Source organism: Rattus norvegicus, chromosome 18 (genome assembly GCF_036323735.1).
Source record: "Rattus norvegicus strain BN/NHsdMcwi chromosome 18, GRCr8, whole genome shotgun sequence".
NCBI classification, from domain to species: Eukaryota; Metazoa; Chordata; class Mammalia; order Rodentia; family Muridae; genus Rattus; species Rattus norvegicus.
Genome location: NC_086036.1, coordinates 64,061,945 through 64,080,026, shown reverse-complemented (window position 1 = coordinate 64,080,026; position 18,082 = coordinate 64,061,945). Strand labels below are relative to the sequence as shown.

Here is an 18,082-nt window from a genome sequence, read left to right as displayed (position 1 = left end):
TCACACACACACACACACACACACACACACACACTCATCTCCCCCAACAGTAACAAAGTAATTGCAAACCAAAGAAGATGGGAAAAGCACCCTTAAGATCCCACCTGTCAGAGCCAACAGACTTCTCTGAGGCAAAAGAAACTTTTTTTTTCCTTGAGGTGGGGTCTTCTGCATCCTAGGCTGGCCTCCAACTCACTCGACTCACTATGTAGCTGAGGAAAAACCTTCTGATCCTCCTGCCTCCACCTCTCAGTTTCATGGGCTACACCACGATTGCCAGGTTTGAGGGAAAAAAGTCCTATGAAGGACTTAACTGTTCTGCTTAGCTCTGCTCAGACCAAACTCCAAGGGAAAACACACACACACACACACACACACACACACACACACACACACACACACACACAGAAAGAGAGAGAGAGAGAGAGCCCCCCATAGACCCTGCATCACTCACAGCTACCCTTTTGCAAATGTACCTTTTTTAAAGAACAGGTCTTTAAATTGAACCTCCTTCAGTGAGCTGTTGCTTGGCTGGTCGATGGACATAATCAAGTCCTTTGCAAGGGACTCCAACTGTGGCACAGCCCACCCAGTTCAAACCATTCTTCAGCTTCAGCCAATCTCTTCTCCAGGCAGCTGAGAGCTGTAGTTATAGCTGGTGTGTGTGTGTGTGTGTGTGTGTGTGTGTGTGTGTGTGTGTGTGTGTGTGGAGAGAGAGAGAGAGAGAGAGAGAGAGAGAGAGAGAGAGAGAGAGAGAACTGTGTGTGGTAGAGGGAGTTCTTAAGTCTTTTTCTACTCTATCAGCAGGGGCCCAGCCCAGGTGCTAGACTCAAAGTCTGTGGCTCCAACCACAGACTATGACTACCAATTATCAACTGCCATCAACAGAAATCAGGAGGTCTGTGGCAGGAAGCTGGCGATGTCACAGACAGTAAGCCCAAGCGCCTCCAATCCCAAGAGCACTCAGTGTTGTTGACGACAACATATATCAGTGATTAGTCTGCATTTCTCTGGGTTTGGCCTCACACCCAGACAGGTCACATCCAGACATGTCACATCCCAACATGTCACATACACAGGCAAGCAGAATGCAGCTAGACAATTCGCCTTATTCTAGTACATTCGCTAATCCATATATATATATATATATATATATATATATATATATATATATAACAGGCAAATGGTGAAACAGACTCTTCAGAAGAAAGAAGCGTCTGAAAATCTCAACATAGTATCTTTTTCTTTCCTCTCTGCTGGAAGCTTTCAGAGTTGAGGACTTAAAATGTGAGCTTACTGAGGGTAACAGGGCAAGCAAAAACATCAGCCTTGGGTATCCAGCTGCCAGCACCTTCTGGAGGCCCCACTACAGGCTATCGTTCTGAATCCTCCTCCCCACCAAGTCCCGACAGCTTACACCAGCTCTCCCAGCATCCACAGCTCCCAATGCCTTACCACAAGGAGAAGTGCTCCTATTCTCAGATTCAAATTCTCCCTTAGCAAGCTCTCCTGGCTTAGAAGCACAAACACAGCACAGAGAGAAGCCTATAAAAACAGAACTCTCGATTTTACTATGCAGTTTTAGTTCAAGCAGTTCTAAAATTACAGAAAAATAACCCCAAGTGATACAAAGGAGCCATTCACACAGGAAAGCCAAGACCTATCTCAGGAGCGCTCTTCCTTTTGTACAAGAAGCCCCTTTTCTCTTGAGGTCTAGACAGTGGTTTTCAAACGTCCTTAAAACCTTTCTTATGCATCCTGATGTCTCGAGGCTGTGTGGAGAGGCTTTGTGGATGGCTGCACGTCTGTTACAGTTTTAAGAAGAAGAAGAAGAAGAAGAAGAAAAAAATCACCTGGCAGCCACAGTGAGAAGGGCCAAGTGCCCTGGTCACACTGCAAATAACCCCAGCCGCAGGCCCTGCACTCTGCCGAGAATAGCTTTTGTTTTTCCTTATTTAGGGTAAATAGGAATGATGTGTGGGCCAGGACAACAGTGTTGGCTGGAGGAGTTGTCAAAGCAAAGCTGTTGGTTGCCACCAGAGTTAGAAATAAAGACAATTAAGGCCAGCAGTCAGTCCCTGCCAAGAGCCCAAGAGTGTCACCTGGGGCATGACAGCAGGATCCAGGCACTTCAGACATCACTCTCTCCTGGTCCAGTTATTGGGAGCAGGAAAGGAACAAGAGGACCTCCCGCATTTTGGGGATGCTTCACACAGCTTCAGAAGGTTCAGCATGAAAACTGACATGTGATCAGATGGTCACATCAAGGCAAGGGGACAGTTCTTCAGTCATTTCTACATGGAAAGCATAGCTTCCCTTCCTTAGAGACGCTCATCCTGACTTCCCTCAGGGTTATACTGCTGAGTGAAGAGTCGGGGGGAGGGGGAGTTCAAGTAGATTCGGGGAAGTCTTCAGTTCATGGAATGTTCTAGAACAGCCAGCTGCAAGGAGAATTAGAAACTGTTTCCACTTCAAGTCAGCTTCTCTGGCCTTCAGCTGTCTCTTTTCCCTAGAGCCTAGGGACTCTTGCAATCTAGGGACAGTAGTTTGCAGTCAAAGGTGGTTGGCATGATGGCTAACAGTGACACCACTCCACACAGGAGAGGATATGATTGCCTTCTAAGTCTCTTGTAGTACTGGGGATTTGGCAAGTTTCATGGAGTCTGAAACTCCCTTCTGCTTTTTGTTACCGGACACATCTGCGTTTTGAAATGCTCACGAATAACCAGCTTTGGAGTTTACATTTTCGGAATGTCATCAACACTTCATCTATCCAGAAACCCGTGGCACACAGGGGCACATGGCAGGTGGATCTCTGTGATCTGGAGGGCAGCCTGGTCTACACAGCAAGCTCCAGGCCAGCCAGGGCTACATGGCAAGACCCTATCTTAAACAAAACAAAAGCAGAAGGGACACACATTTGTGATATCCAGTTGACTCCTATCACCGGGCATTTTGGTCATAAGTAATCAATTTGAATTAAGTTATGATCATTCTGTTTAAAATGAAACTAAAAGCCTTTGACCTTATAGATGAAAGTTTATTTTAAGCTTGCTACACACACACACACACACACACACACACACACACACACACACACACACACTGCTGTCTTGTATTCCTGTGGGACAGTCACTGTAGACTGCTGAGCGCAGTGTCTACAGAAGCAGGCTGGGTCTGTAGTGTGCTTGGTGCACAGCCTGGTTAACGGTGCACAGTGCCTCAGCCAGCATTTGCTGAGGGACTCTCTGTGTTGATTCTACAACCTTGACTCTTGTTTTTTCTGCCTTAAACACTCCTGAGGAAGTTTCTCCTGAGAGAGGGTCCAGAAGTCAGATCATATAAACCGTAATGGAGGGGTGCAACCTGTGATAAATATCTCATTCTAGCTACAGTATGTAAAGACTGGCCCTGTTCCTTTTAATTACTTATCTTATTTTTTTGAGACTATAATAATTACATCATTTTCTTCCCTTCCCTTATCTCAAAAACCTACCACTTACCCTTCCTTACTTTCCTAAAAAATTTATAGTATTTTTCATTAATTTTTGTTATGTGGTCATATACTTATATGTAAATGACTATATATACACATATGTATACATATATATGTATACAGACATAAATACATATATGTGTATAAATATGTATATATGTATACATACATATATGTAGTCATGCATACATAGTACATATGTATAAATGCATATGACTGTACATATATACATATCTTCATTTATACTCATATACATATATATTCCCAAATACATAAATACAACCTGCTCAATCCATATACTATTGCTTATATGTATGATTTCAGGCTATTTGGTCCTGGATAACATGCTCTTCCCTTGGGAAGACTATTCCTCCCATTCTCAGCATTCCTTAGCTGCCTGCAGCTCTCTGTACAGGCCCAAGACCTCACGAGCGTTCCCTCACCCACATTAGCATGTCTGCCGATACTACCCTTGTTCAGCTCCTGTCTAGTTAGTTGTGTTGGCGAAACTTTATGGGTGTTGTTGGAACAATTATGTGCCATGCTTCTTTTCCCTTAATGCAGAGGAAATGGCAGCACACAAAGCTGAAGGGCATGGGGAATGTCTGACGTGCTAGACACGAGGACGCAAGTGTGCTACAGTGCAAAACACATTGCAACCACATGCTCTGCTACTGTGGAAAGCAAGGGCTCGGGAAGGCTTTCTGGATCCTCGCTTTCTAGTAAACTCTGAGATGACCCATGCGTCTTCGCTATGCACAGCAGAGGCTCAGAGCGTGGTGCCAGGTGGGGTGTGGGCATTTCACAGGGCTTGTTGGCAGCACTGAAGACCTCACCATGGCTTCCCCTAGAGAAGTCTTCAGCAACATAATCTATCTGATAATGTTTGTGAGGTGTTTACAGTCCTCCAGAGGAAACACACAGGACTTGACTATAATCCTATACAGATAGATAAGCCTTTCTGAGGCACCGAACTGTCTCAGGGTCCATCGGTAGGTAGGTCATCGTGTCTTAAGGAACTGACCCTACTCAGAGGACTGGCTTTCAAACATGGTCTATATAGGACAAATTAAGGGAGCAAAAGCCTTGGGGGTCCCTGGAGCCAAGAGTGACAGGGAGCTAGTAGAGGAAAGCAATATAGCCAAATGGGTCAGGGCTGGACCAGGAGAGTAAAGCATCCCCTCCCTCCTACCCAGGAATATTTGTTTACATGATAGCATTTATGATGTTACTACCCAGCCTCTTGTGTTTTACGTCATAGGCTCCTTTGCCATCTCTGTCCTCTGCTCCATGCACAAATTCTCACAGTTAAAGATCAGTTGAAGAGGTACGAATACCCTTCCAGCGTTTATGAAACAGGAAGTCGGCATTCATGGAAATCCAGAAACTTCCAAGCTCGGTATATTTTTTTTATCTTCATACCAACCCCAAAAAGCATGTTTTCTCATTCCCAATTTGTTGATGAGAGATCCAAGATGAAACAGACGGTAGATGTAGAGGTGGGTAGAAGACGGACTATAGATTTGAAACTTCCTATGCACCCATTGTTTTGCTTGGTGAACAGAAAACCAAATATTGTTCATCAACATACGTAAAACTCCCTGAAGCTAGCCAAAGGATATTAGCAGATGGGTAAGCGCTTGCTATGATTCTTTCTTTACATCTCGATTGCCCGTTTTAGACATTAAGAGACATATTAACCCATAAATGCATTTCCACAAGGCTTTTACGACCATTTTGTGTTTCAAATGCTTGCACCCCGTTGAGAATCAATGGTCCTGACCATTATATTATATGTTCCTATTCTTTGGGTTTTTTTTTTTTTTTGGACTATGCTGTAATATTTTGATCTGAGATGAGTTTTTCCATATAAAAGTGATACCCTGGAATTTGGTCTTTACAAACTGAAACTGTATTTTAAGAGTTTGTAATATTCAAAGATCAAGGAATTAAGGCTCTAAAGGAATGTAAATACTGGGTTCCTAAAGACTCAAAGCAGCAATAGTTTGGTATTTGTGGAGATTAGCCTGTAGCATGGAAAATTTTACTAATGTATCCTTGGTGCTCGAAAACTGCAACACAAAGAGGTCTTTATATAGAAATCTAAAGACTACATTGTGTCCAACTAGCTCTATATTGGTATAAATGTTAATAAACATAAAAGTGTGTAGCCAGCAGGCCAGTGAGATGGTTTAGAAGATTATTAAGTAGTCAAAATCAAATAGCTTTAAGGTAACCTCTTAGTAGGAAGTGAATTCCATGTATTAACAAATTTTAGAGTTTACCTTTTACATAATCTATGCAACCACAGCACTATTTCCCTTCTAAGGAAAAAAATTATTCATATTTATGGTGGTCCAGATTTGTATAATGCTCAAGCCATCCTCTGCTAAGTGGGATATACACCTTAGTGTTATTATTGTTGTAAAAATTACTTTTCCAACCAGTAGAAAATACATAGATAGTTGAGTAGCTAAATTCAGGTATCACTTGTGTTTCCAGAGCTGTCGCCTAACATTGTTAACTTGAACTGGGGTCCATCTTCTCTTCTGTAAAATGAGACACAATATTTTCTGCATATGGCACTTGGCAGACTGAGATGTAAAAGCTCCACTAATCAGAGCCTGGCCTCCAGGATCTGCAGCAGCTCTTGAAGCTCATTGGAAGACCAGATTCTCAGCCTGACTTTAGCAAGGTCTTAGGCCAAGGCCAATGAGATGGCTCAGTGGGTACAGGTGCTTACACACAGGCCTGACGACCTGAGTTGACTCCCTAAATCCTGCAAGGTAGCCTACAAGAACTGACTCCCAAGGAGATATGTCCTCTGACCTCCACACTTATAAACACACACACACACACACACACACACACACACACACACACACACACACACCACACAAACTTTAAACAGAGAAACTTTTTTTTTTTTGGTTCTTTTTTTCGGAGCTGGGGACCGAACCCAGGGCCTTGCGCTTCCTAGGTAAGCGCTCTACCACTGAGCTAAATCCCCAGCCCCGAAACTTTTTTTTTTAAGAAAATTACTTTAATTATAGGCTGACTCATTGGGACACCAAAAACTCAGGTGTATTCCCTGATGTGGGGGGGGGGGGAGAACTGTGCAGCAGAATGAAGAAATGAGAAGAGAATATGGGCCTCTCATCTTTCATGTTAACTATTCCATGATGACTTTAAAGAACAGCAGTCAGTGTGCCAGTGTTTGTGTGCACACAGGTGTACGACAGCAAGGCTGTCTTCCTAGCCTGAGGGTAATAAATATGAGTATCACAGGGTGGGCGCTGGCCCTTCTCCCACCAGCTAATGCTGGTCCCATTCACTAATGCTTTGGGAGAACCAGCAGGGGTTGACGGTGTTAAAGGATCAATGAGAATAGCAAACCAAGAGCCTCCTGTGGAGACAGGATTTCTTTGTCTTTTAATACAGACTTTTTAATTTTATTGTCTGTGGCATGCGTATGTCTACATGTGCGCGTGTACCCATGAGGACTCAAAGAGGCATCAGCTTTCCCTGGAATGGTGTCGCAAGTAGCTGTGAGCTGCCGACAAGTGTGTTGGTAACCGCTGGACTGGACTGAACTGCGGTCCTCTGGAAGAGAAGCGATTGCTCTTAACTGCTGAGCCAGCTCTCCAGACCTCCATTTTTTTTCTCTTTTTAAAAATAGTAAGTTTGTATTTATTGTTTGAAATGTTCATTCATTTATACCTTGTATTTTGATAACACCCAGCCACATTGCCTCCTCCTAACTCTCCATGGACCACTCTACCCCCATCACGCTCCCAAGTTCACATCCTTTTGTTGCTCTTGTGATCACTAACCCTCTGGGTCCAACTAGTGCTGCCATAAGAACTTGAGCATGGGGCCATTCACTGGGCATGGGCAACCTACCTGTAGCCACATCTAGAAAAGAGTGACTCTTCCTTCCCTTGGCAACCATCAACTGCCAAAACCTCCCCCACCAACAGTGAGCCCTTCCCTCTTCGCGCTGGGATTTTGTCTGGCTTGATCTTGTGTAGGTAACCACAGGAAGGTACTTGAGTTGCTGTGTGCAACAGATCACCATGTAGAAGCATGACACATAACCAAAACAGAATCAGTCATGGCTAACACCAAGACCGTACTCATAAGGGGGCCAAGTGACTGACATCTCAAAACCATTTGAGGGGGCTGGGGATTTAGCTCAGTGGTAGAGCGCTTACCTAGGAAGCGCAAGGCCCTGGGTTCGGTCCCCAGCTCCGAAAAAAAGAACCAAAAAAAAAAAAAAAAAAAAAAAAACCATTTGAGCTCCTGCAACTAGGCCATTTAATTCTTGTAACTACTACCAAATGAATACTAGATGTGATCACTTAAATACGAGTGATCATATTTAACATATCATACAGGAAGGTGAAGTCACATAGCTTGTAAGTGGCCACGAATCCAGCCGTACCATCCATTACTAACCAGATGATCAGACAATTATACATTCAGGGGATCACAGTATGACCCTAGAGCCAAACCCCGTTTCTAAAGGTGCTTTGATCTAGAAATATCCTTTAAAAGGATCAAAGGATGAACTACTTCTCTAGGACAAGGGCTCTTGGGAAGGTCTGAGCCATTAGCTCCACCATTTGGAAAGTTGATTGGATTGGTTTCGTTTCTGTTGCCGTGATAGAAGACCCGGACAAGAAGGAATTTGGGGGAGAAAGGGTTTTATCCTGTTCCCTGCCATCTATTGATTAGGACCAAGAACCGATAGGCAGGTGCCTCCTTTGACTCAGGCCTCCATGAGGAAAAGCAAAGCCAATCACCTACCCCAAGCCAGAACCAAGGCAACTTGGGACTTTGGGTGGCACCCAGTGCCTGCCACCATGGTCAGACTCCTGTCTGGCCCATAGATTAGGTCACCAACATGAAGCTTGTAAATTCTCCCCCCAAACCCTGAGGAGTCAGAACCCTTCTCCCCCTTTGCTGTCTAAATCTGAAAGGAACATTCTTTCTTCCTCTCTCCCTTCAAGATTCCTATGGCTCTCTTTGATATATATGATATGATATGGTATGATATGATATATGATATATGTATGATAAATGATGTATGATATATGATATGATATGATATGGTATGATATGATATATGATATATGTATGATAAATGATGTATGATATATGATATGATATGATATCTCTCCCAATGTTCTAGAAGCCACATCTATGTCTCCCAGTAAAGCTCATCTGTGGGTCTGAAGTCCTCTCCTCTGTCAGAGTTGCTATCATGTAACAAAGGTCTTCCAAATGTTACATTGTATCAATTCCTTGCCAGGAAGCTGCAGTTTTGTTATGTTTTTTTTTTTAAGATCTAACATATAACAAGCTTGACATGCTAAAGTTTTTAAATAATGCCATGTTTTGTAGGTATGTGCACTATTAAAAGTTCAATTTCACCGCAATCTCTAATAGTATGAAACACTAGACGTTTCATTTGCCAATTTAGAAATATTTACTAGACATAAGTTGGTTTCAGTTTTGTAAGGAAAATATTTGTTCAACTGCATTATACAGTGTTGAAAACCGAACATAAAAAAAAAAAATAGACAAATTAACTTACAAGAATAGATTTAAGAGCTCCACAGACCTATTATCAGGAAAACCAACACAATCGGTAAAAAAAAAAAAAAAAAAAGTTAAAAATAAACTATTGTCTCTGAAATTTGTCTAAAGCAATTCAGCAGATAAACATTTACGAAAATAAACCCACTACATTTTCTTAAGAATAGCGGGACCATGAGGCACACGAGCCATACCCTTTCCCAAAGTCATCGGCACAGAGTTCACTCACTGTGGCGACGGACACAAAACAGTCTTACATTGCCCTACCGCCCCAGCCCTTGAGGGAGACGATGGTACCCATGTGAGACCAGGCTGGCCTTTGACATGGAGGTTAAGTAACAGGTGACTGGTCAAGCAGCCTTCCTTGCCCTTCTCTCTTCTCCCTTCCCAACTCTTAGGAAGGACTTCGCCAAGCACAGCAGGCTGAGAACATCAGGGACTCAGGATCACGCAGCCTGGTTCAACAATCAGGAGAAAGTTCCATGCTAGGCAAGCTCAGAAACACTGTCAGCGAGCTAGGCATGGGTGTGGTGTGGTACTGTGTAGTGTGGTGTAGCAGAGGTGTGGTGGGGTCGGTGCTGTAGGGTGGGGGTACAGTGGGGGGGGGAGCGGTAGGGGTGCGGACAGTGTGGTGTGCTGTGGTATGGTGTGGTGTGGTGTAGGTGCAGTACTGTGCGGTGTGGTGCGGTGCCATGCTTTGCAGTGCCGGTGTTCACTGAGAGAACTGGTCCAGGGGTCCTTTGTCACCTCTGGAGCAGTGACTGAAAGGATCTTGTCCAGAGTGGAATCAGACAGCATGAGAGTGGGCTACAGTGCCTAAGAGACAATTTATTTAGAAACAATTTAGATGAGAACAAGGGGAAGCTCAAACTTGAAGGTGATTCTGTCAAGAATAGAAACTTCCATAGTAAGTGACTAAGAAGTGGCGGTAACCTTGTAACCAGCAAATTCTACATAGCATAAAAACGAAAGGTAAGGAAAGTTCTTCCGAGGTTAGACCACACCTCAAAGGCTAGCACAAAAATGGCTCTGTAAAAGGGCCTAGCATAAGAAAACAATCAGCTAACATAGTTAGTGGCTATTTAGTGGAAATTATCAACTTGGTGTAATACCAACTAAGGTAGACTGTGTAATAGGAATTCCGGGTAAAGAAATACAAAGGTCTCGCTAAATGATTGTGGTCACTTGTGACTGTTTGAAGAGTGATGGCAGAGTGTCACACTGCAAGGTAGAGTTGAGTCAAACAGACCAGCCAAGTCCCTAAGTAAATACAGAACGGCAGGTTCAGGGGTGGGGGGCTGGGATCAGCAGTTACTATAATGTCAGCAGAAAATGTCAATGTCCAGTTTTCAACAAAATATAGGAGACAACGCTTGGCATAGAGGAACATGCCAGTAATCCCAGCACGTGGGAGGCAGAGGGAAGAGGCTCCTGAATTGAAACATAGTAGGCCTGACCTACTATGCTTCAGAAAAATAGATAGGGTACATGCAGAGAAAGAAACAAGGAAGTGTGACTCAAACACAGAATAAAGCAGTCAATAGAAACTACGCATTACCTAAATGTCAAGGCTTAGCAGAAAGGCTCGGTAACACTCACCATTATTATAATCAAAAACCTAATGGGGAATGGCAATTACAGCAATAAAATGTGACCACATAATATACATTATATTGACACATGGTCCTGTGCTGTTTAAGTTTATTGCAAGTGAACTCTGAAAGTGAGGAAGTCCCCGTCTGTCTCCTTGAAAACCCCAAGTCCTGGGTCAGGCCCCTGGCTCTGTAAGGGCAGAGGAGAAAGAGCCAACAGCTTGAGAGTAAGAGTTCAATGAGAACAGCTATTAGGTAAGTCACTTCCAACAGAGGTGGTTGCTATTCATCCTGTGATGTAAGAATGTCTCTACGACTGGAACAGAGCAGAGAACCACGACCAAACATTAGACGGAGCTGGGGGAATCCTTTGGAAGAGGGGAGGAGATCCTGAAGGAGCCAGAGAGGTCAAGGACACAAGAAAATCTACAGAATCAGCTTCGTGGGCCCATAAGGGTTCACAAAGACTTAACAACCAGAGAGCATGCCTGGGCAGACCTAGGCCTTCTACACATAGGTAACAAACATACAGCTTGGTCTTCATGTGGTACCCCTGGCAGCAGGAGCAGGAGCTGTCTCTGACTCTGTTGCCTGCCTTTGGTTCCCTTTCTCTTAGCTGGGCTGCCTTGTTTAGCCTCAACAGGAGATGAGGCTGGTTCTACTGTAACTTGATATGCCAAGGCAGGTCGATGTCCAAGGGAGGCCTCCCCTTTTCGGAGAAGAAAGGGAGGGGACATATGGGATGAGGGGAGGTGAGAGGGAGAGACTGGGAAGGGAGGAGGGAGAGGAAGCTGTGATCAGGATGTAAAGTAGATTAATCAACAAAAAAATTAAAAAGAAAGGGGAAAGGAGGGAGGGAAGTGAGGGGAGAGAGAGAGAGAGAGAGAGACAGACAGACAGACAGACAGACAGACAGACAGACAGAGACCTCTAGTTATCCAGAAACCCAAGGTAGCTGGGTGTGGTGGCCATGCCTTTGATCTCTTGGGAGGTAGCAGCAGACACAGGGGTAGAAATGTCTGTGAGTTCAAAGCCGTCTGGTCTTTGTAAGACGTTCTATGCCAGTGAGAGCTGTACAGTGAGACTGTCTCACACAAACACCTAGAACAGGGGTGCTCTGATAGACACTCAGACACAAGCACCCAGAGCACGGGGTTGTTCAGTCCTTGGAGAAGATGAGCTGAGCCTGACCTACAGGACAGGTCTCGTTCTTACCATACAAATGATTTAGTCTTAGGAGCACCGAGGCAGCAGGACTCAGGAAAATTTTTTTAAGAAACAGAGGTGGGAGTCGGTTTAAGAGTTCAATCAGATAGTTGCACTTTTCTTTCAAAAGCCAAGGAAGGGCAATGCAAAAGTCTCAGAGGTCATTGGAGTGAAGGCGTCAGCAAGATCTTCCCTAACTGGGGACCCAGCCTGCTGTAACACTTGAGATGTCCCCATTGATAACAACAGTGCCCTGTTATGGGGGTAACCAGCTGCTTTCTGATTGGATCGAGGCTCATTCCACAGGAAGGAATTCACACCTAGGACTTTAAAGATGGTCAAAAGCCCCAGCTGGGGAATCCATGAGTTGTAAGAAGGAATCGATTACTACTGTAGTTGCAGTGCTAAGCGGGCATGATGGCTGTCTTCTAAATGTCTGTTGATAGCCGCAGACTTCGTGCAACTCTCAGCCTCAAGAAACTTCTTTCTGCCACAGGAAGCAGTTTAATGCAGATACTTACAAAAGGCTGAAGGGTGGAGAATAAGTGAGCCTGGAGGGCTCAGTTCTAGAAGAGGCGTCTGAACCACTCTCTGCTAACGTTCAGGGGACGGACACTTGTGGAACAGGGGACAGAGGGTGGAAGAGCTGGACGATGGGAAAGCCTGACACAGCATGGCCACTGCACCCAAACACAGTGGTTACCATGGTCACCAGCACAAGACCTGCATGAGATTGAGCTGTCATATTCCAACCTGGATTGGGAAAAGCAGTACCGGATGCCCCACACATAGTTGAGCCGGTTTTGAGCAGTGACTGGCTGCTCCATGAAACAGACATTTTTCTTCAGTGGTACAGCCACTAGAGTGGCTGCCCATGAGTCAGGAAATGATTCCGCAGCCACACGTGTGAAATCGTTAAAGGATACTTTTTAAAATAGCATTTTAAAAGAATTTGCCCACCTCTGACCTAAGGGGTGGTGGTGTTTCCAGGAGTGGAGATCTTCCAAAAGAAAGTGAAGAGACACATACCTAACTGTTACCATTTGCTTTCTCCGGGTTCTGCGTGACTCTGGTGTTGAAATCTTTTTGTACTTTACCTGGGGATACACTGTGACGATAAAGGACACATACACTTGAAGATCTGACACAATTATTTTGTCAGACAGTATCTCACTGTGTAGTCCTTGCTGGACAAGACCTCAGTAGGCAGACCAGGCTGGCTTCAAACTCAAAGAGGTCAGCCTGGCTCTGCCTCCAGAGTGTTAGTAAGGGCATGAACCACCACACCCAGCATCACTTAGAAGGAATCCAGACTGTTTTGATATGAACTTGTCTAAAAGTTAGATACTTAAATGTGTCATTCTGTGCATATAGATGTGTGTGCACATGTTTCAAAACTCTGAGGCATTCCTCAAAATAAGACAACCACTATTGTACTACAATGTATTTGATTAGGAGAAGAAAGGTAAAACATTGTAGCGTAGACTCAAAGTCCTTCTCAGTTTCTGTTCTTTGTTGGGTATATTTTCATCTTCTAAGTGGAAGAATTAAAGCCTCAAGGAGTTTACCACACATGGTTTTAATCCAATTAGCTCACTTGCTGTCGAGCATCGGGTAGCTTATGCATTAAGAACTATGTCTGATCCTCTATAGTTCCTTCCTATCCCGTCCAATACAGGAAATTGAATAGAAACATGTAGCAGAGGGGATGGGGAACTGGAGTAGCTACTAGAAAGTCCCAGACTCCAGGGAGGTGAGAGGCTCCCAGGATCAAGGATGACACTTTAGCCAAAATACTCAACAAAGGGAGATAGAACCTGTAGAGACCACCTCAGTACATAGGCATGGCCCCAGCTGAGAGATTGGGCCACCCATGCATCTCAAAATTTTAAACCAAGAAATGTTCTTGTCCAGAGGAAAGGCAGGACAAAAATAAATAAATAAAACAGAGACTGAAGGATAGGACATACAGAGACCGCCACACCTAAGGAATCCATCCCATCTGTGGACACCAAACCCCCACACTATTGCTGATGCCAAGAAGCGCTTGCTGACAGGAGCCTGGCATGGCTCTTCCCAGAGAGGATCTACCAGCACCTGACCAATACAGATGCAGAAACTCACAGCCAACCATCAGATTGAGCCCAAGGTCCCCAATGGAAGAGTTAGGGGAAGGACTAAAGGAGCTGAAGGGGATTGCAACACCATAGGAAGAACAACATCGACTAACTGGACCATCCAGAGCTCCCAGGGACTAAACCACCAACCAAAGGGTACACATGGAGGGAGCCAAGACTCCAGATACATATGTAGCAGAGGACGGTCTTATCTGACATTAGTGGGAGGGGAGGGAAGCTTGATGCCCCAGTGTAGGGGAAAGGCTAAAGGGGTGGGGTGGGAGTGGGTGAATGGGTGGAGGAGCACCCTCATAGAAGCAAAGGGGAGGGGAGTGAGGGGGGATGAGATGGGGGTGGTGGTGAAGGGATAACCAGGATGGGAGCTATTGTTTGAAATGTAAACGAATAAAATGATTAATAATTTTAAGAAAAGAAGTATGTCTGATCTTTTTCTTTAAGGAAAAAAAAAAGCTGGGGAGACCTGTTCCTTTGACAGCCAAGTTCACTTAGGAGAAATTTCATAATTAGCCACGCTTCAGTTTTCATTTGACTTGTTTCCACGACATGATTGATGAGATTTTCCCCCTCCCCCTTCCCATAACACAGGCTTCATATTCTACAATGTGTCTGCATATAATGTGATCTCCATACGACTCCTCACCAGTTTGTGCTAAGTAACAGATAGTTTGCTTGACGGAACGAGCGTGCTTCCACTTGGAGAAAATCTGGGAAAGCGGTTGCCTGCACCAGTAAAAGCCCACACTATAATTAAATGCTTTAATTTTCCTAATGGGCTTGGGAGGGGGATGGTGGACCAAATGTGTGCTAAAAGATAATCTCCTGGAAGAGGAAGTCTGGATGGAGGCTTAATCAAATCTGGGTCAGAAGTTACATTGCCAAAATCACTAATCATCAAAATAGCCCTTTCTCATTGGTGCATTAGTGAGTCTGGGCATCCTTCACCTGGAGCAGGCTAGTAATCCCCCTGCCTGGGCACAATCTTCTTCATATTTCTCAGTATTAAAGGCTCTTAAAGGACCCCTTTAAAAAAGAAACAAAGCTCATGGAATAAATTTAGGACAACAACATCGAAAAATTCAGAACATGCTGATATCACCAAAAATAGCTTAGGGGCTTCCAGTACCCACCCTGGACTAGAGAGAGCTGGGAATAGATTTCTCCCTGATGCGGAGTGAACTCCTGCTCTCCCTCCAGGAAAGCTGATGTGTTGGCTAGACAGGTAGACATTAGGTACTCAGGCTGTCTGGATGCTATGGAAACCAAATCGAGTGCATTTGACCATGGGTAACGGGGTCAGACAAGCATGAGGCTCAGCCTTATCCCAGCCGGAGAAGAGGCCTCATCTGCATTTGCTTTTTGCGACAAGGTTGCCGTATTTGTCAGTTCTGATATAAAACAAGTTCTCTCCTCATTATCTGGTATTTTAGTGAGCAGTAGAAGCAATGGATAAGGACAGCCCCCCCCCTTTTTTTTCCCTTGCCTGCTCAGCCCAGCATAAAGCCTAAAGCCCAGACAAAACATGTTTATACCAAATGTTAATCACTGCACTGGGGACGGAAGCTCGGAGGGGTTTGAGGCAAATACATAGGCTTTATTCTGAGCCCAGAGTGAAAATGGAGAAAGATACTGGAGTCCTTGCCACCACAGGGTTATTTTCACACAAAGTAACTTTCTTCACCGTGACAGACTCTGACTTTTAATTTGCCCCATGTTCAAGACACAAAATTGAAAGGAGTTGCGGGATATAAATAGTTGTCCAGCATCAGTGAGGAAAGGGTGTGAAAAAGACGGATGAATTTCAAAGGCCACCTAACACACAAACCGTCTGTGGGTGGCACAGAGAGTTGCTCAGGGGGACAGGACAAAGAGCCCCTGGAACTACTTGGGGAGGAAGGACATGAGACACAAATGGGTATTTACCTACTAATCACAGAGGGCTACGAGTCAAATTTTATAGCCAGAAGGGCGTACAGATGGGCTCTGTGCCTGTGATGTGCATGGGTCCTGCCACACGTCAGGGTTGCAGAACTGAGGAGTCCCAAAAAGCAAAGGCAAAGGCAAAGGCAGACACCATGATACCATGTGTCTGAGTTAGGAGTCTACTGCTGTGAGCAGACACCATGACCAAGGCGACTCTTATAGGGACAACATTTTACAGGTTCAGAGGTTCAGTCTATTATCATCAAGGTGGGAACATGGCAGCATCCAGGCAGGCATGGTGCAGAAGAAGCTGAGAGTTCTACGTCTTCATCTGAAGGCTGCTAGCAGGATACTGACTTCCAGGCAGCTAGGATGAGGGTCTTAAAGCCAGCATCCACAGTGACACACCTACTCCAACAGGGCCACATCTTTTAATTGTGCCACTCCCTGGGCCAAGCATAACACCATGCCTCAGCGTATGTCTACTCATGATCGCCTGGGGTCACCGCTGTGATCTCGGTATCTCAAACAGCACTAGACAGGTATAAAGTACCAGTGACAGCTTGCTAGGTGAAGGAATGATTAAAACCACACTGACAGTCAAGGGGCCTGGCTTCTTCTTCTGTAAGGACTTAGCTTAGCTCAAGTAATAGATGTCTAAAAAGTTGTCTTCTCAGCTATGGTGCATACCCATATTCCCAGTGCTCAGGAGGATCGCCACAAGCTCAGGGGCAGCCAGAGCTACAGAGCAAGTCACAGGCCAGCCTCAGCTATGTGGACATGGGTATCTGTCTCATATTTAAAAAAAAATGACAACACTAGTCAGTTTCTCAGTTGAAAGCGGTGGTAGGTGCTAGGAACCAAATTATTTTCTTTTCCTTTGGAATTCAAATAAAATAAACTCTTTGGGCTTCCAGTTCGATGCTTTCTAGGATCATTAACTAGATTCTAAGTATTCAAAATGCAGTACAGAGTTGGGGAGCTGGCTCCGTGGATACAAGTGCTTGTTTTGCAAGATGACTTGAGTTTGAATCCCCAGAACTCATCTGCATAGCAACGCATGGCTATACATTGGTGTAACCTTAGGACCAGGGGAAAGGGCAGGCAGATGCAGAATGCCCACTGGCCAGACAGCTTAGCCCAAACAATGAACTTCCAGTTCAGTAAAAGAGCCCCATTCTCAAGGCAAGGATGGGAAGGGCAATAGAGGGAAATGCCCAATATCCTGCTCTGGCTTCTACATGAGCAAGGGCACACACATGCACATCACATCCAAACACACACACACACACACTATCCTTTTCTCTCTGTCTCTGTCTCTCTGTCTCTCTGTCTCTCTGTCTCTGTCTCTGTCTCTCTCACACACACACACACTATCCTTTTCTCTCTGTCTCTGTCTCTCTCTCTCTCTCACACACACACTATCCTTTTCTCTCTGTCTCTGTCTCTCTGTCTCTCTCTCTCTCACACACACACACACTATCCTTTTCTCTCTGTCTCTCTCTCTCTCACACACACACACTATCCTTTCCTCTCTCTGTCTCTCTCTCTCTCATACACACACACACACTATCCTTTTTACTCTCTATCTCTGTCTCTGTCTGTCTCTCTCTCTCTCACACACACACACACACTATCCTTTTCTTTCTCTGTCTCTCTCTCACACACACACACTATCCTTTTCTCTCTCTGTCTCTCTCTCTCTCACACACACACACACACACTATCCTTTTTACTCTCTATCTCTGTCTCTGTCTCTCTCTCTCACACACACACACACTATCCTTTTCTCTCTCTCTCTGTCTCTCTCTCTCTGTCTCTGTCTCTCTCTCACATACACACAATCCTTTTTTCTCTCTGTCTCTGTGTCTGTCTCTGTCTCTGTCTCTCTCTCTCTCACACACACACACACACACACACACACACACACACACACACACACACACGGGCCTCTCATCCTTCCCAGAGATCTCAGTAACAAAAAGCAATTACCATACACAAAGAGATCGGGAGACCACACCCAGCTTGCCACCCTGGGCTGGGTATCTTTGGTCAGCCAGCCTTTTTTCACCTCATATCGTCATTTGCAAACTCACATGTGCAATATCTGACCTACACATTTCATAAAG

General features: G+C 44.8%; 1 protein-coding gene across 21 annotated transcripts in view; it reads right to left on the bottom strand.

The window, feature by feature from the left end:
- Positions 1-18,082, bottom strand: part of Ldlrad4 (low density lipoprotein receptor class A domain containing 4) — a 329,078-nt gene that overhangs the window by 38,140 nt on the left and 272,856 nt on the right. The window contains exon 1 of one of the 21 annotated variants that reach the window (XM_039097116.2): positions 477-1,012. The exons of 19 other annotated variants lie outside the window; for them this stretch is intronic. In XM_039097116.2, the coding sequence (XP_038953044.1) occupies positions 477-546 (70 nt within the window). In that variant the 5' untranslated portion in view covers positions 547-1,012. Of the gene's footprint in view, positions 1-476; positions 1,013-18,082 lie in introns of those variants that run through there. One more of the 21 variants, XM_039097113.2, reaches the window with a different exon arrangement.